This window comes from Ananas comosus, linkage group 13, assembly GCF_001540865.1.
Source record: "Ananas comosus cultivar F153 linkage group 13, ASM154086v1, whole genome shotgun sequence".
NCBI classification, from domain to species: Eukaryota; Viridiplantae; Streptophyta; class Magnoliopsida; order Poales; family Bromeliaceae; genus Ananas; species Ananas comosus.
Genome location: NC_033633.1, coordinates 4,418,497 through 4,437,148, shown reverse-complemented (window position 1 = coordinate 4,437,148; position 18,652 = coordinate 4,418,497). Strand labels below are relative to the sequence as shown.

The 18,652-nt window shown below is 38.4% G+C and overlaps 2 protein-coding genes and 1 long non-coding RNA gene across 4 annotated transcripts; 1 reads left to right on the top strand and 2 right to left on the bottom strand.

The window, feature by feature from the left end:
* Positions 2,342 to 4,227, bottom strand: LOC109719204 (serpin-ZXA-like). Its single transcript, XM_020245749.1, has 2 exons — positions 3,693 to 4,227; positions 2,342 to 3,200 (listed from the first exon to the last, which is right to left on the bottom strand). The coding sequence occupies exons 1-2, from the start codon at positions 4,101 to 4,103 to the stop codon at positions 2,424 to 2,426; spliced, it is 1,188 nt and encodes a 395-aa protein (XP_020101338.1). The 5' UTR covers positions 4,104 to 4,227; the 3' UTR covers positions 2,342 to 2,423.
* LOC109719071 lies at positions 5,522 to 7,865 on the top strand. 2 transcript variants are annotated; one of them, XR_002218599.1, is made up of 7 exons: positions 5,522 to 5,637; positions 5,733 to 5,829; positions 5,906 to 6,001; positions 6,089 to 6,190; positions 6,272 to 6,553; positions 6,643 to 6,700; positions 7,559 to 7,865. It is a non-coding gene; the product is annotated as an uncharacterized LOC109719071 (long non-coding RNA). The 2 variants fall into 2 exon arrangements; XR_002218600.1 differs by having other exon boundaries at positions 6,261 to 6,553.
* LOC109719112 (serpin-ZXA-like) lies at positions 12,035 to 14,437 on the bottom strand. Its single transcript, XM_020245645.1, has 2 exons — positions 13,848 to 14,437; positions 12,035 to 12,997 (listed from the first exon to the last, which is right to left on the bottom strand). Exons 1-2 carry the CDS (start codon positions 14,403 to 14,405, stop codon positions 12,227 to 12,229), a joined length of 1,329 nt encoding a protein of 442 aa, XP_020101234.1. The 5' UTR covers positions 14,406 to 14,437; the 3' UTR covers positions 12,035 to 12,226.

Here is an 18,652-nt window from a genome sequence, read left to right as displayed (position 1 = left end):
TGCACGGGCAAGAGCGAGGGCGTGCAGGGCAGAGGCGAGGCAGGTTGTTTCCGCCTCCGCCTCCACTGCCTTTTTCAGAGAGAGAAAAAAAGAATGAGAGAAAAAAAAGAGGAGAGAGAAAAAATAATAAGGGTATTTTGGTCAGTTTGCTGAAACTCCGGACTGAATCTACAAAATCGAAAAAGACGATCCAATCTTCCAAAAGCCCAAAATTAGTAGATTTTTTATGAAAAAAGGCCTTTATTATATTATAATTTACTATTTATCTAATTATTTGTTATTTATGTATATAAATTATAATTGTAACGTCATTCACTTTCTACCAAGCTAATAATAGAATTGAAGAAACTTTACTTTCATAACTGTAAAACCAAACAACTTTGGAAAGAAGTAATTTTTATCTGAACTTTACTTTTACCACAGTTCACTTAGGCCTACAGTCCGGCCACTTTTGGTAAAACCAAACAAGCCTAAAACAAAGGGAAACTCAGTTTGAAGGGCGATGGATTCCCTCAAGGCCATTTTGGGAATAAAAATGAAAGATTTTATAGATTTTTTTTTTTCTAAAAATGTATTGATAGTCCCTGCAACGCTCCAATGTTGAGACTGACGCATGAACAAACTCTTGACGTTAACACTTCTGTTCTCAAACATTTGAAAATTATAATTGTAATATTTCTTCTCTAATTTCTTTTTTCTTTTGGTAAATTTATTATTTTATAAGTGTATAAAATTACCTTTTGCATTCTAGACTTGGGTTTTCTTGAAAATTCAACAGCAGGTAAACAAGAAAAACAATTCTGAGAACAAAGTCGCAATATCCATAATAATATCAGACGTCAATTCTACATCGCGTGAGTTAAACGTGACATTTTAATTGGGCTGATGCAAAAAACCCCGATGGGCATAAGAGGCCCAATAGACCAAGTCGCTAGTACTTGGGTTACAAAGTATATCGTTGTAGTGATTCCAAGGGCATGTTTGGTTGGCCGAAAGTGAAGTACCGAAAGTGATATTTTAAAAAGTGATGTCATATCAATTGTTTGCGTAGCGAAAATAAATATGAAAGACATTTTACAAAAATGGATTGATTAAATGAATTATAATTAAATCTCACACTTTTTACTTTGGCTCAAAAAATTCGAAAGTAACCGAAATTAGAGAGCTTAGCTCAAAGGATATATTTGGTCTTAACTTTAATCTTTGAATTTTATTTTAAAGTTGAATTTCACTTTAAATTTGAATTAAAATCATGAACGCATTCTGAATTTTATTTATAAATTCAAATTTAACAAAAAACTTTTTAAATTCAAATTTGTGACTTTATATTTAAATTTAAATATTTAAGTTTTTATTTTTATTTAAATTTGAATTCTAGAATATAAATTTAGATCACATTCTGAATTTATTTGTAAATTCAAATTCAACATAAAATTTTTAAATTCAAATTTATGACTTTATATTTAAATTTAAATATTTAAATATTTATTTTAATTCAAATTTAAATTCTATTTTTAAATTATTTTAANAATTTAAAATTTATATTTTTAAGTTGAAATTCAAATTTAAATTTAAATTTGCTATTTATATTTAATTTCAATAATGTTCACAGTTTGAACTTTTGAATTTGAATTTTGAATTCAAATATTCAGTTCGTGTGATTTAAACTCAAATTTTAATTTTAATTTAAATATTAATTCAAATTGTGAATTCATATTTGAATACAAAATTTTGAGTCAGAAAGTAAATTAAACTAAGACTCAAATTATAAATTTAAATTATGAATTAAAATTTGAATAAATTTTCTTAAATTTTAGTTATAAATTCAACTTGATTTAAGTTTAAATTTAAATTTTAAGAATAAAATTTTAAATTTCAAATTTCAAATTTTAATTTAAATTGTGAGTATAAGTCGTTTGTTTATATTTTCACTTTTTTTACTATAATTAAAGAATCAAAATTATAAAATTATATTTTTCATGTTTCACTCTATATGTATCTAAATAATCGAATTGAAAAAAAAAAAAAATAAATTACAGAAAACCTCCCTTTCAAAACCCGATGTTTTATTTTTTTAGGGGGGCAATGTGTAGATTTTAATAGACAGGGAGGAAAGTAAAAAATCAGTTTTTGATAGAATGGTTTTTTTGTAATTTAGCGAAAGAAAAAAAAAAAAAAGTATTTTCAATTCAGCCACTTTTGGATAACTAAACGTGGCTCTAATAATAATCAAAACAGTAACCTCAGCAGCACCAACAAGAAATACTCCTTACCACACACAAACGACTTTAAAAACACACCTATAGAGTTGCGCTCATGGCGTCTCGCATACATTTTTTTGGACTCCAAAGAGTTGATTCAGGGGAGAAAAAAACAAAAAAAGAAGGAATAAACTACCAAATGCCTGAGAACGGATTCATTATTTACGCGGCCACAGAGGGATCGAGCACGTGGCCCATGAACAACACCGCTTCGGTTGTGTCCTCCCTGATCAAGAAAAAGAAAGGGTGATCAGCAACGAAGTCCGGAGGAGGAGGAGGCGCCCTGCAACAACCCCTAAGCATCCTGAAAGAAGCGGCAGCTGCTTCCGTTCCTTCCTCATTAACTTCGACGAAAGATTTGTGCAAAATCGATGTTCCGTCGGCGATGGGTGAATCGGCTATTTCAGTCAGGCCCCCATCCCCACAGAAGAGCATATGTACTCCCATCTCTTTCAGAACTCGAGATGCATCCAACCCGTAAGATATTTTGAATTTGGGGATCCTGAACTCTCCCAATTTGACCTCCCGCTTAGGGAGATGGCGGTTTAGGAATTCGGGTTCGGAACTCAACTTATCAATTAAATTCCATAGCCCATCTCGATCGTCGGGCAGGAAAATATACATGGAAAATTGTCTCCGATCATCCCCTTTTCTATAGGGAAGCCTGAGCACTTTGAAGTCATCGTATGAAGACAGGAACTGCGTTTCCCGATTCGTCATGAAGGGCACTAGTACAGAATTTCCGTTGAGCAAGTGGAACTCACCGTCTTCCGTTCCTGATGCGTCGAATTTATCAGCCCAAGCCCCTTTAAAGTAAATAGCATTACCGAGCACCACCCTAGTTAATTGATCGATAGCTCCATCGGGAATCATATTTTTTATAAGACCATTTGTTGCTGAACTAACCCATGAGTTAATTTGATCGGTAATTTCATCATCCTAAATCAATAGAAAAAAAAAAACTGATAAACAAACACAAATGACATAGAATAACCAAAACTGGAAGAGAAACATATTCACCAGTGCTCAGCTGCCTCAAATTCTAGAATACTAAAAACAAAAAAAATTAGGCGTTTATTCACTGCGAACTTTAAGCTGTTGGGTTGGTCTCTGCGATTGCGATTGGATATAGTATCAGAACCATTTCTAATCTAATCTAGTTTCTTCTGCTTCTATTTCAACCTCGATTCAGTTAAGATTCAATTCGATTTTGTTGGCATTGGCATGTTAAAATAGGCACCAGATATGGTTCTCACCATTTCTCTACCTGCGAGACTAATAATCTTTTAGATTGATCCGAGCCCCCCAAGACATGCATATTCAAGCTTAAACCCTAATAACTCGATAAACGAACAACGAAAAGAAAAAGAAAAAGAAAAAGGAAAAGGAAAAGGGAAAAAAGAAGAAAAATCATAGAGCATGGATTCAAACCTTGGTTTGGAAATCGACGGATTGGATCTCCGCCTTGTAAGCAGAGGCGGCGATCTCTGCGAACGCGGCCTTGAGGGAGAGGGAGGCGTCGACCCACACCCCGTTCGCGAAGGAGACGCGGGGCCCACCGCCGGCGGAGGCGCCGGCGAGGACGCGGCCGACGACGTGGGCGGCGAGGGCGGCAACGTCGTCCGCGGTGGCGCCGCAGCCGCCGCCCGCGGGGGCGAGCACGGCGAGGAGCTCGTCGAGGGCGGGGCCCCGCGTCCCCGCCGCCGCGAGGCTGAGGAGCGCGTGGAGGGAGAGCGGCGAGAACACGACGTTGGCGCCCTCATCCGCCGCGGCGGCGGCCACGCGCGGCGCGAGGCGCAGGGCGAACGCGGTTTGGTGGGCGACGGAGTCGCTCAGGCTCATCGCGCGAATCGCCTTCTTCGGGGCGAAGCGCGTTTCCGGAAGCGGCGGCGGAGGAGGAGAAGATGCTAAGCATCTCTTACTTACCAGCGCACGAGGACGGAGGGAGGAGGAAAGAGACGAGAGGAAAGAGCGCGACGCGGGGAACATTCCTCCTTTCAAAGAGAGTGGGGTCCAAAACACACAAGAAAAAAAAAAATAATAATAATAATATGAAGGAGATGAAAAGTTGCGGAAAGGGTTAAAGTAATTAATTATGTTTAGAGCATAAATACAAAGCAGGGGGCCGGTAATTTTGTCAACAACCGGCCGAGATAACAGGGATTCTCGTTTCCCAAATATCTGCTTCAAAATTTTCCCCTTGTTTTTCAAAAAAAAAAAAAAACTTTATTTTGAACTTTGAGAATAAAATTGCCAATTGTATGTAATACTAATCTCACGGTTGATTTTGCATCACCAAGTTGTGTAGTTTCAATTGTATCCTTATTTTAGCAGGCAAAACTTGAGGCCCAAACTTTCACCGTATTATTTGTTGTAAGAACTACGAACTCATGTCAACTCTTTATATAAGAGACTGACCGTCTCTTGAGTAAGTGGCAAAGATTTGATGGTTGGTACCGAGATTCCAAATTTGAATTCTAATTGAATCACATTTCCGGCTAAGTTTATTTCTAAATGAAATAAATGAAGCGGACAGCGTGCTACCTATCTCTCCCTCAAAAAAAAAAAAAAAAAAAAAAAAAAAAAAAAAAAAACTCTTCATACACGAGCCAACCAGAAAGTGAAAATAAAGAAAAAGTAACTAATATAAATAGGACTCCTGAACTAGCCCCTTTTAATTCAACACAACATTCTATAATTAATATCTTCGTTTTATTTTACATTGTTTAAATTGAATATTAAGGGCGGCATGTTTGATTTGAAGGATTTGAACCTTGTAATGAATATTTGGATTGATTCATTTCTATATTGGAGTTTTATTTGAGGCCAGGAAATCGAATATTTCCATAATGATTCTCACCATTGAGGTACGAATCAATTTTGATTTGGAAAAGAATTGAGAAACGAATTTTTTTTTCACTAACAATAATTTAAATTCAGATATTAATCTATATATTTTTTTAAAATAAATTATATTTTTAAAATTGAATTTGAATTGTGGGTTTGAGTTTTATTTTTAAATTTTAATTATTGTAGTAAATTGAACTTTAGCAAATTGCGAAATTCGAGTAAGGTGAATGATATTTGGAACCTTTCCATATGTTGTAAAGGGTTTAAAGATAATTATGAATAAGTTTGAGAGTGATCGGAATGTGGGAAGCGAGAAAGTGCATTGCAATCTTGAGATTTGCATTTTCTACATTGGTGTACCGGTACAACCCTTAGTCTGTACCGGTACAGCAAGCAGTAGAGACAGCAGTTGCGTGGCAGCAAGCCCTTTTTGGTCTTTTTACTCATCAAGCTTATCCCTTTTAACCCCAGCTCGACCCCTGCAACTTGGATAAGCATCCTTGAGCTCAGCAAAGTGGGTTTGAAGGTTTCCTTTTCTCTCTCTCTAGGAAATTTTTCTATCTCTATAAGGAATCAAGGGTTTAAGCTTGATTCATCTCTTTGCTTGATGTTTACTGGCAGGGACTGTTTTGGAGTTGCTGTGGGTAAAAGAATGAGGAGTATTAAGGGGTATTTCGTGACCTTGCACACTCTTATAGCTGGTTGAGGTTTTGGAAAGGTAATATTACTTAATTACTATTTAGTTTGAGGCTTAATGATGGAGTTAAGTAGGATTTGGTTCTTTGTTTTGTTAGCTGAATTGGGAGAAGCCACAAGACAGCTAGAGAAGGGTTTAACTCCTGAAATTTTCTACTATAATTTCCTAGAAAGCTGAATTGAACTTGGAGAATGTGAGTAGTTCCTTATCTATCTTATATTTATCATATTTATGATGTAAAGATAGAGTAGAGATGCTGATTTTGGGCTGATGCTCTCAGCTGTATGTTATCCATTTAGAGCTGATTTGAAGAATGGTTATGAGCCGAATTAAGATGTGTAACCGGAGTCGAGGTGGAGGATTAACACTGCGCTGAACCTAGGTGAGAATTAGGTTGAATTAGAGTGTTCTAGTAATGATGTTGATGCAGTTTTGAAGCTAATACGCAGCAGATTTATAACAGGGTAATGGATAACTTTCGGCTATATATTGAGAGCCTTCGGAGATGGAATTGAGCGTGCTAACCTGAACCAAAACAAGGGTGTAAGCTGTGACCGGGTATAAGGGAAAATGTTGCTGAAAATGAATGTTTTGATATAAATTTCGATGCAGTTTTATAAGTAAATCGCAGCAGGGTTAAGACCTGGTTGAGCTGAATTCGGGACTCATTTGAGCAGGTTTGAGCTGAGTTTTGGGGAGCTTCTACATACATTGGAGAGTGGATTTAATCTCCCTTTTAACTTAGGTAAGTAATTACTACCTATTCGATGAATAGGTGAGATTTTGCTATAGATATCTAATTCAGCTTGTAGCTGATTTTGACTCATGAATTAGGAACCTGGATGCTTGAATTGCTCACCGTGTGAGATTGACAAGAGGCATCGTTTAGTAGGTGGGTTTGACCTCACCAGAGCAAGTGGATTCCTTCTATGTTCTATATGATGCTATATAACTATGAATTAGGCGTAACTACGTGAATCATGAATGATTGCCTTCTTATTCATTTTAAATGCATAAGCAATAAATGATGAGGTGATCAATTTATGTCTCGGTTAATAGTATGTTCATGCATTGTCATTGACTAGTAGTTGATGCAAGTGACATATGTAATTTTATAGTTCTTTGCCTAATCATTTAATCTGGTGGATACTAACCTGCTATGTTGAAATCTGACCTAAAGGTCGAGAGTAAGAATCTTATATGTTTAGACATGACAATTGAGAATTGTTAAACTATTAATTATGTTTGCTGGCCATTGTGCTCATTCGCACATGCTTGTGAGGGTCGCTCCCCACAAGCCGGCACTCCGGAGTTGGCCTACACGATAGATTGCTCGCCCGTGCGGGATTGGGTGCCGAAATGGATTGCCGTGGAGAGTGTATACTACCACGGGGCCATTAGGCGCGGCACAAGCTTGACTACCTTGAATAGGTCCTTATAAATTAAATCAATATATATTAAATGATAACAACAGGTGATTATCATTGAGTAGTATACAATTACATCTCTACTTGATATATTCAAGTACATTGCGATTACCTTACCCGTTTTACTTGATAAATATATCTGACAGCATGACACAATTTCATAGTTCTTTATTGTTGATAAAACTTACATGTTATAACTGTGCTTACATTTTCTTTAGTATATCATCATGAGCCTAGTGGTGTAATTCGCCGAGGCTGGCGGCTTACCCACTGGAAACTATTGTTGAATAGTTCTCACGCCCTTTTTATTGTTGTTTTTACAGAGCCATCAACAGGAGAGGCTAGGGATCGTGGCAAGGGAGTCGCGTCTAACTAGATATAGCTTGGAGCTTGACTAGATGATCACCTTGCTACTCGGGCTACGGCCAAGGGTGATGTCCCCGTATATAGAAAGACTACCATTGTACATATATTTTGTGTACCCTGTGATGTATATGTGATTTGAATCAGAGATTACAGTTTTGGTGTTTTCCTGTGGAATTGAGAATCTGAGCTGTTTATACTTACTGTTTTCTGATGGTTGTATTATCGACTTATACTTTGCTTTGATATCAGGTTAGAATTCTTCTATGTTTTCTCTTTTTCGACATGCTTCTTTGTAAATGCCTTATATACTGCAGGTGTATGGCGGATCTGTACATGTACCGGGTAGGCTTCCACTGATACTCGGGTGTGACAGATTATAATGGTATCAGAGCCTAGGGTTGAGTCTTAGTGGACCTAGCGAATCTTAGGCTGGTTGGATTATAAAAATAGGTTCATGAGAGACGAGGTCTAGTTAAGTTTTAGCGAAAGTATTTTTATTGGGTAAATTATAAACTCCGAATGGTAGGAGTTTGATTGAAACGTACAATTGCTGACTTTGCAGAGGGACATGTTGGCGGCCGACAACGTGACATCTAAAGTTAGTATATGTTACATTTCATTACTTTCGTTTAAATGGGTGGTTAATATATGAAGTGGAGGTTAATAGTGTAAGTGTTATTAATCCATGTTTGTTTTGTTCCAATTAAGATGCCTACGACTCGTTCTATGGCAGCTGGAGCGGCTGAAGCCGCTGATGCAGAGGAAGTGGAGACTACTGCTACCTCTGGATCGAGTGAGGTTCGTGAGCTGCAAGATCAGCTTGCAGTGTTTACAGATTTAGTGACACAACAGCCAACGGCAGCCCGACAGCAGATGGATGTCGCACGCCGACAAGAGAAAAGAATGAAGAGGTTGGAGGATTTGCTACTGCGGTAGACGACGGATAGAAAGGTTCCAGATCCTACGCCAGCAGTACCAAAGAGGGATACGACTGCAGGAGCACATCCATCAGCACCAGATACTTCACATGCAGCCCCGAGGGTAGAGGCCCGGCAGAAGGCAGTAGTACCACCGCCAGTGCCTGTGGCTGCGACAGGGGCAATGCTACCAGAGATGGTAAGGGCCGAGGAGCGAGAGCAGATGATGGAGCGACTGAATGAATTTCGCCGTTGCAATCCTCGTGTATTTGACGGTGAAAAAGCTGATCACTGGATAGTCGAAAAGTGGCTGATGCATATGGAGAAGTTATTTTACGATTCCTTTGTAGAGGAGCGAGACCGAGTCTGGTTTGCGACACACCATATGGATGGCGAGGCTTACAGGTGGTTGTTAGATATTCGCGAGGATCCCTATACTGATTTATCTATGATCACTTGGAAGAGGTTTAAGGAATTACTGTTGACAACTTACTTTCCACAGAGTGTAAAGAGACAGATAGAGAGGGATCTGAGAAATTGGAGGCAGGAGGATAGGACAGTGGTTGAGTATGAACGATAGTTTTCTCAACTACTACATTGTGTTCCTTTCGTGGTTAGGGATGATGGGGATAAGGCCCGTATTTTCGAGGTAGGTTTGCGACCTACGATTTTCAGGTTGGTTCAGGCGTCAAACCCATCGACTTATAGGGAGGTGGTGAATCGGGCATTGATTGTGGAGAAAGGAGCAGAGACTTGTCGACATATCTGGAGAGTGTCGGGACAAGTCCGAGTCGTTTTGGCACGAAATGGACACAAAACGAACTCAGCGCGACGCGATAACAGAGTTTTGGCATTGAAATCGGCAAAGTGCAGATTTTCAGTATTGAGTACCAGTACCACGTAGGGGAGTACCGATACCCCAGTGTAATTTTCGAACTGCTGCTCTCGGGTTGCGATAATTGATGCTGAGTACCGGTACGGCATCGGGCTGGTACCGGTACTCCAACTGGATGTTTGAGTAGGTGAGGGGCCTTTTGGTCTTTTGTTGTCTCGATCCTTTCAATTTTATCCCCACCGCTTTAATTAGGATAGAGAGGCAATGAAGGAGCTTAATTATCATTTTCCTCTCTCTCTCTAGCTTTAGTTATGTGCTTGGTGGAGGCCACGGTTAGAGCTCGGATCGATGTCGACGTTGCGCCGGAGAGCCGTTCGAGCGTGCGTGCGTCGTGGTAGCGCCGTTGGAGGTCGGGCGAGCGCGGGATTTCCTCTCCTTTCGACTTCTCGCCGTTGTTGGACGAGCATTTTAAGGTGGGTTGAAGTTTACCGAAATCGTCGGAATATCTTCTAAGTTTTAGTATTTGTCGACATGTATTATCCGTCTATTTTTCTTGCTAGTATCAAATTCATGGATTAGTGTTTAAATCTGAATTTGGAGTTAAGCTAGTAGTTTAATTTTACATGTTGGACTTGGAATTGACTTAGGAGAAAATATTTAGAACCTACACTGTCATTTCTGAAAATTACCAGATTTAGCTTTAGGATCTGTGGTTCTATTGTATCATCATTGTTAGTATGCAATGGATACTCAAATTAGTGTAGGATGAATTCACGCTCGTGCTGGGATGTCGAGCTTATTTTACAATAGTGTGTAGATTGTTTCGGACTGTCAAGTGCCGTCGCGGTTGACGGTGGACCCAGATTTCTGTATTTGCATCAGATATTGTCAAGGGCACGTGAGTTTTGGTTGTAGACCAGTTAAACCTATTTGTTTTGATTATAGCCTGTGAGAGCCTGATTGAACTTGGCAGAAACACGCTTGCATACTCAGTTGGGTAGCGCCCACGAGTGCCGCTCTGGAGTCGGGCTTAGTGCTTTTGCGTTGTTGACGTAATGTCTAAGTTGGACTTGCTCGCCACCAACAACCCAGCGTGGTGGTAGTTGGTGTAGCTTCGACAGGCGGGACGGGTGTATTCACAGTTCCTAGTGAGATTGGGTCAGAGATTGCATCTTGCCTATATCTATAGATAGCTAGTGTTGGTTAGCAATAGTATAGTGGCATGTAGCTGTAGAGTTTTTCCAGCTTCCTTTACTATCCTTGAGCATATTTTCTGTAGACTTAGTGGGTGAGCCGTTGAGGTCGGTAGCGCTACCCATTGAGGACTATTTCTTTTGTAGTAATTCTCACACCAAGTTGTTGATCTCTTTTTGCAGAGCCTTCGTCTACGGCTGCTGCTGTTGCTAATACTGATCATGATAAGGGAGTTGCGAGCTAGATCCCTATCAATCTCAGTCGTCGTGCTAGCGGAGTGCCCCTTCAGAGGTAGTTATGAGTGTTGTACATGTACATGCTCTTTGTTTAGTTACTCACTGGAGCGAGATGTTAGTTGCTGGTTCGTAGCTTTTGTATGTACTATAGTCATGATGTTTTATATATATTTGTTTTGCTTAGCAGCTCCATACTTGTGGTTGTAGCTTGGTTTTGTTTACAGGTACAGCTATTGCTTCGTGCAATCCGGGGCGTGACATCAAAAGTCACCGAAATTAGAAAGTTTAGCTAAAAGAATGTATTTGGTCTTAACGTTAATCTTTGAATTTTATTTTAAATATGAATTTTACTTTAAATTTGAATTAAAATCATGATCGCATTCTAAACTTTATTTGTAAATTCAAATTTAACAAAAAACTTTTTAAATTCAAATTTGTGACTTTATATTTAAATTTAAATATTTAAATTTTTATTTTTATTTAAATTTGAATTCTAGAATTTAAATTTAGATCACATTCTGAATTTATTTGTAAATTCAAATTCAACATAAAATTTTTAATTTCAAATTTATGACTTTATATTTAAATTTAAATATTTAAATATTTATTTTTAATTCAAATTTGAATTCTATAATTTAAATTTAATTTAAAATTTAAATTTTAATCAGATTATTTTCTGCTAAAAACTTCAATTTGAACATTGAATTCAAATTGTTCTAATTATAAATTTAGATTATTGACTGAAATTTAAATTTAAAATTTTATTTTTAAGTGGAAATTAAAATTAAAATTTGCTATTTATATTTAATTTCAATATTGATCGCAGCTTGAACTTTGAATTTGAATTATGAATTCAAATATTCAATTCTTGTGATTTAAACTCAAATTTTAATTTGTGAATTCATATTTGAATACAAAATTTTTTGAGATTAAAAAGTAAATTAAACTAAGACTCAAATTATAAATTTAAATTATGAATTAAAATTTGAATAAATGTTCTTAAATTTTATTTATAAATTCAACTCAGTTTAAGTTTAAATTTAATTTTAAGAATAAAATTTTAAATTCTAAATTTAAATTTTTAATTTAAATTGTAAGTATAAGTTATTTGTTTAAAGAATCAAAATTATAAAATTATAGTTTTCATGTTTCACTTTATAGCTAACCAAATAATGGAATTGAAAAAAAAAAAAAAAAAAAAATCACTTCTGCCACTTTCGGATAATCAAACGCGCTCTAATAATAATCAAAACAGTAACGCCAGCAGCACCAAAGAGAAATATTCCTTACCACTCACAAACGACTGTAAAAACACACCTATAAAGTTGCACTTAAAGCGTCTCGCATACATTTTTTTTTTTTGGACTCCAAAGAGTTGATTCAGGGGAGAAAAAAAACAAAAGATGGAATAAACTACCAAATGCCTGAGAACGGATTCATTATTTACGCGACCACTGAGGGATCGAGCACGTGGCCCATGAATAGCACCGCTTCGGTTGTGTCCTCCCTGATCAAGAAAAAGAAAGGGTGATCAGCAACGAAGTCCGGAGGAGGCGCCCAGAAACAAGCCCCAAGCATCATGAAAGAAGCGGCAGCTGCTTCGGTTCCTTCCTCATTAACTTCGATGAAAGATTTGTGCAAAATCGATGTTCCGCCGGTGATGGGTGAATCGGCTATTTCAGTCAGGCCCCCGTCCCCACAGAAGAGCAAATGTACTCCCATCTCTTCTAGAAGTCGAGGTGCATCCAACCCGCAAGATATTTTGAATTTGGGAATCCTGAACTCTCCCAATTTGACCTCCCGCTTTGGGAGATGGCGGTTTAGGAACTCGGGATCGGAACTCAACTTATCAATTAAACTCCATAGCCCATCTCGATCGTCGGGCAGGAAAATATACATGGAAAATTGTCTCCTATCATTCCCTTTTCTATACGGAAGCCTAAGCACTTTGAAGTCATCGTATGAAGACATGAACTGCATTTCCGGATTCGTCATGAAGGGCACTCGCACAGAATTTCCATTGAGCAAGTGGAACTCACCATCTTCCGTTCCTGATGCGTCGAATCTATCAGCCCAAGCCCCTTTAAAGTAAATAGCATTACCGAGCACCACCCTAGTGAATTGGTTGATAGCTCTGCCGGAAATCATACTCTTTATAAGACCATTTGTTGCCGAACTAACCCATGAGTTAATTTGATCGATAATTTCACCAGCCTAAATCAATAGGAAAGGAAAAAAGTTAATAAACAAATACAGCAGCGTTAAGATTGGCTTAAAACAAAGGGAGAAAAAACCGAATCTGCAACACTGGTTTACCTGTCAACAATTTCGCTGATAAGTAAAATTAGCAGCAGAAGAAATATTTTTGTCTTTTAAAAAATTAGATAAGTATTATTTATTGAAGTTGATTTGCAAAACCGAGACTAACAAAAAAATCAATATAATTCCAGCTTAATCAATACCCAGAATCCCTAATTCCTTATCATTCCAAATTCAGGATAGATAACTAGAGGGGCGGCTAAAGGATAAAAATGAAAGAAAGAAAGAAAAAGCTCAGTTAGAGAAAAATTAGCATGCATGGAATGAAGTGAGAATTTTATAGCAAGATATATAACAAAACTGGACGAGAGACATATTCACCAGTGTTCAGCTGACTCAAATTCTAGAATACTAAAAACAAAAACTTAGAATCTTCTTCACAACGTCAGAGTGGTTTGTTCACTGCGAACTTAAGCTGTTGGATTGGTCTCTGCGATTGCGATTGCGATTTGATATAGCATCAGAACCTTTTCCATTTCTAATCTAGTTTCTTCTGCTTCTATTTCAACCTAGATTCAGTTAAGATTCAATTCGACTTTGTTAGGGGGGCATGTTAAAATAGACACCATATATGGTTGTCACCATATCTCTACCTACGAGACTAACAATCTTTTAGGTTGATCCAAGCCCCCTAAGACATGCATATTCAAGCTAAAACCCCACAAAAACCCTAATAACTCGATAAACGAACAACAAAAAGAAAAAGAAAAAGAAAAAGGAAAAAAAAAAAAGCGAGGATTCGAACCTTGGTTTGGAAATCGACGGATTGGATCTCCGCCTTGTAAGCGGAGGCGGCGATCTCCGCGAACGCGGCCTTGAGGGAGAGGGAGGCGTCGACCCACACCCCGTTCGCGAAGGAGACGCGGGGCCCACCGCCGGCGGAGGCGTCGGCGAGGACGCGGCCGACGACGCGGGCGGCGAGGGCGGCGACGTCGTCAGCGGTGGCGCCGCCGGCGCCGCCCGCGGGGGTGAGCACGGCGAGGAGCTCGTCGAGGGCGGGGCCCCGCGTCCCCGCCGCGGCGAGGCTGAGGAGCGCGTGGAGGGAGAGCGGCGAGAACGCGACGTTGGCGCCCTCCTTCGCCTCGGCGGCGGCCACGCGCTGCGCGAGGCGCAAGGCGAACGCGGTTTGGTGGGCGACGAACTTGCTCAGGCTCATCGCGCGAATCGCCTTCTTCGGGGCGAAGCGCGTTTCCGGAAGCGGCGGCGGAGGAGGAGAAGATGCTAAGCGTCTCGTACTCATCAGCACACGAGGACGGAGGGAGGAGGAAAGAGACGAGACGAAAGAGCGCGACGCGGAGAACATGCCTCCTTTCAAAGAGAGAGAGAAGCGTACAAAACACACAAAAAAAATAAAAAAAAAAAAAAAGAAAAAAGAAAGAGATGAAAAGTTGTGGAAGTGTTAAAGTAATTAATGCGCACTCGGTGATTATATTTAGAGCAAAAATATAAAGTAGGGAACCGGTAATTTTGTTGATCACCCCCTGCCGAGATCACAGCCGATTCTCATTTTCCAAATATCTGCTTCAAAAAAATTTTCTGTTTTGTTTTTTAAAAATTATTTTCAATTTTGAAAAGAAAAATTACCAATTGTACGTAATACTGATCTGACGGTTAATTTTGCATCTCGCCAAGTTGTGTAGTGTCAGCTCTATCCTTATTCTGGTGGGCAAACTTGGCGCCCAAGCTTTACCTTTTTCGTTTATTTCAAGAGCTACGTACTCATTTCCACTTTTCAGACTTTTTTTTATAAAATAGCCTCTAAAATTTTATTATTTGCAGTATAATTCGGCCAAAATTATATTTGAAAAATAATCCTTTTTTTTTTAAGGGAGCTATTTTCATAATGAATGATTCACCGTCTTCAAAAAGACGATAAATAATTCACCGTTTTTATAATTTCTCACAAAAACTGTAAATCATTCATCTTATTTACTGTTTATTTTTATATTTTATGTATAATCCTAACAACCACATAAATATTTCAACAAATCACATATAATCTTATCAACCTGAAAATTCTAACAATTTATCCATACAATCCTAACATTCAAAGAAATCATAATAATCTATCTATATAATCCTAATAATCAAATATCACATATAATCTTAACAACTTTGAAAATTCTAATAATATATCTATACAATCCTAACAATCAAAAAAATCCTAATAATCTATCCATATAATCCTAACAATCTGTCAGGGGCCGAATTCCCTTTGTCTTTGACCAGGTAAAAGATCTTTCTTGAGAAGCGTGTAGGGATGCGGAGCGGCTACGATTAGTGATCCTCAAAGTTTGCGCCCTTCGACTGGATCAAGCGATTCGGCTAATGAGCGATCGGATCAGTAGAGTTCGAATCCTCTACTGTAGAAACGGTTCGGCTGGATGAGCCGGAAGTATGGATAGTATAGTACTTTGGGTCGGCTGATAAGCCGAATAGATGGAATATACAATAACTGGTCGGCTGAAAGAGCCGAATACCTTTATATATTAAAATAAAGTTGAAAACTCATACAAAACAGAGTGTGCCCAAAAGGCATACAGACTCTGAAAATCTAAATTATAACAGAGTGTGCCCGTGGGGCATATAGACTCCAAGGGCGTGTTTGGTTCGCTTTTTTTTCATCATAGAATCGGAATCGGAATCGGAATAGGTGAATCCGTTTGTAGGTGTTTGATACGCGGGGGTCTCATTCCGATTACGATTCCCGAGTGGAATGAGAATCCCCCAATCACCTCATTTTTCAATCCGGCCTAGGAGGCCGGATGGAATGGATATTTATTCGGATTAAATTTATTTTTTCAACTTTTTTAATTACAATATGAGTTAAAATTTAAAAATTAAATATATAATTTTAAATTTTAATTTGAACTTAAATTAAAAATTAAAATTTAATCAAGTATTTCGAATCTAACTTATGAATTTGAATTTAAATTAAATTTTAATTTATATAAAGTTTTATTCAAATTTTATTTCAAACTTAAATTAAATTTATGGATTCAAATTAAAATTTAAATTGTAATTTTAGTTTAAATTTGAATAAATCAAATTTTAGTTTTATAATTTGAATTATCCACTCAACTTCAAAGTTTAATTTTTTTCTAAAAAAAATAGATTTAAAATTTTGACATTATTTCAAAATTTTGATATAAATTTTTAATATTTAATTTTTAATTTGAATTTAAATTAATATATTATAAAGATAATGTTAATATATTAATTTGATTACGTTTTTTATATCCACCTGAATCAAATATCGACAATGGGAATGATTTATTCCGATTCCGATTCAGGTGATGAACCAAACAGAATTTGGTAATGAGTCATTTCGATTCCGATTTCAGCTTATTTTGATTCCGATTCTGACTCCGACTCCAACTTTGAACCAAACACGCACCAAAGATCTAACTTAAAAACTACTTTTAAGAAAACAATAAATGCCGGTAAAAAAGATTACATGTAAACTACTCCTAGAAAATAATAAATGTAGGAAAGAAAAGTATTGAAAATGCGGTGGTCTTCTCGTTCAAAGGAGAGGAGAGAAAGACCCTTATTATAGACTTCAAAGTTATTATTTATAATATCTTATCAGCCCACATTATTGGTTGGTTATTGGTTATAGTAGTGGGGGAAGTGGTGTAGTCATGATCATGGAAGTTACGCCCCACTTCTCTTGGAAGTTACGCCCCACTTCTCAATCGTTCTCGTCTAAACGCTCTTAACCTTTAAACGCTCTTGACCTTCAGGCGCTTTATTGCCGACTCTTGGTGTATCACGTGTCCTTATTTCTTTGACTTATACGTGGGTTAGGTCGGCGTGTTGATTTTTTGGCATCAACACAATCAAACAAATATTCTAATATTTCACATACAATCCTAACAATCTTACTTTTTTTTTTTATTTACATACGTACAATATACGTACAATTTTAACAACCTCATTTTTTTCTCTTTCCTAAAAAAATTATGAAGAAGACGTTTCACCGTTTTAATGAATGCGAAATGAATGCGGTGAACGATTCACTGCCTTTAAAAATCTTAGAGACTTTTAGAATGCGGTGAATGATTCACCGTGTTTCAAGAGTTAGTTTGCCAAATCTGAATTTGATATGGTTATTTCGCAAATTATACAATTTTAGATGATTATTTTTTATAAAAGTCCTCACTTTTCACATGGGGCCGAAAACTGAAAAATTTTTTTAAAAAAGTAACTAATATAAATAGACCTCCTCAACTAGGCCCTCTATTCAATATTCTTCTTTTTTACTTTAGATTTTTTAAATGGCCTTTTTGCATAAAAAATCCACTTATTTTGGGTTTTTGCAAAACCGGGCCACCTTTTTCGTTTTTGCAGATTCGGTCCACTTTTTCAGCAAACTGACCAAAATACCCTTATATTTTTCTCTCTCCTCTTTTTTTTCTCCTCCTTTCGTCGATCCCGTCGCCGCGGACCCCAGCCCTAGACCGACTCCCCCTCTCCCCCTCGCCTCCTCGTCCTCGGCCCCACCCCTACCGCCTTCGCCGCCGCCGCCGCCAACGTAGGAGGAGCGACAGCGTTGGTGGAGGAGAATGAGCGTCTTGAGGAACTGGGTTGGGGCATAGTCTGGCCAGCTTGCGACTTCTCGCTCAGTCGCCCGCTCGCGCTCGTCACAAATCAGATGCAGTCGCGGCGAAACCCGAGTCAACAGCGGGCACCACTCCGAGCAGCCCTCACCATCCGACGAGATTCGAACAATTACTTGCAGCGAGACATGGGATGCTGGGCTTGTCGTTACGCGACTCCGCCGAGGATGAGGCGTGTTAAACGTCATCCTGTCCGACGAAGCATCGCCGACCCGCCCGTGCGCACACTCGAGGCGGCGGCGAAGGGGCCCCTCGTCATCAGGTGAATCGAAAGGAGATGAAGGTCCTCCGCAGGAGGAAAAGAAGAGAAATGAAAAAAGAAAAGAAATGAAAAAGATCGCGGCGTGTTCTTCTACAGTCGAAATGTGTAATGTGTAATGTGTAATGTGTAAGTGTAATGGTGTAATGGGAAATAGTATAAGAATGTAATGGGTAATAGGTGTAATAGTATGGATGTCAATTGGCAATGTAATTAGTGTATGAGGTAATCGTTATGGTGTAATATGTTAATAATAGGTGTAATGGTAATGGTGTAAAATGTGTAATGACTGTAATAGTAATGGGTAATGTGAAAAGGTAATGGTGTACTGGTGTAATATAATGGTGTAAAAGTGTAATGGTAATGGTTGACAATGTAATCGGTTAATGGTGAAATTCTAGCTCGTCTTATTTTTTTTCCTAGCCGCGGCTCGTCGTTTCGCCATCAACTCTGGACCGTCCCATCACCGTGCGATCAGAATGCACCTCCTGTCAACGCCGTAACGCCGCCAACTCGACTTATACAAGGCGTCTCCGCGCGGCGCGGGTGCTCGGCAACTCACGCGGCGCAAGGAAGCGCGTAGGGGGCCGTCGACGGGTGCGGGTCGCCGGCGGGGAGATGTGGGTATCGGATACGCGAAGGATAGGGACGGACAGCGAGATAGAGATA

What these genes read in the sequence shown, in the direction of transcription:
- LOC109719204 (XM_020245749.1), bottom strand. Translation starts at nt 4,103, where the DNA reads ATGAGCCTGAGCGACTCCGTCGCCCACCAAACCGCGTTCGCCCTGCGC. An exon ending in CCGTCGATTTCCAAACCAAG is followed by an intron (nt 3,201 to 3,692) that starts GTTTGAATCCAT and finishes CTATTGATTTAG; the next exon opens with GATGATGAAATTACCGATCA.
- LOC109719112 (XM_020245645.1), bottom strand. Translation starts at nt 14,405, where the DNA reads ATGTTCTCCGCGTCGCGCTCTTTCGTCTCGTCTCTTTCCTCCTCCCTC. An exon ending in CCGTCGATTTCCAAACCAAG is followed by an intron (nt 12,998 to 13,847) that starts GTTCGAATCCTC and finishes CTATTGATTTAG; the next exon opens with GCTGGTGAAATTATCGATCA.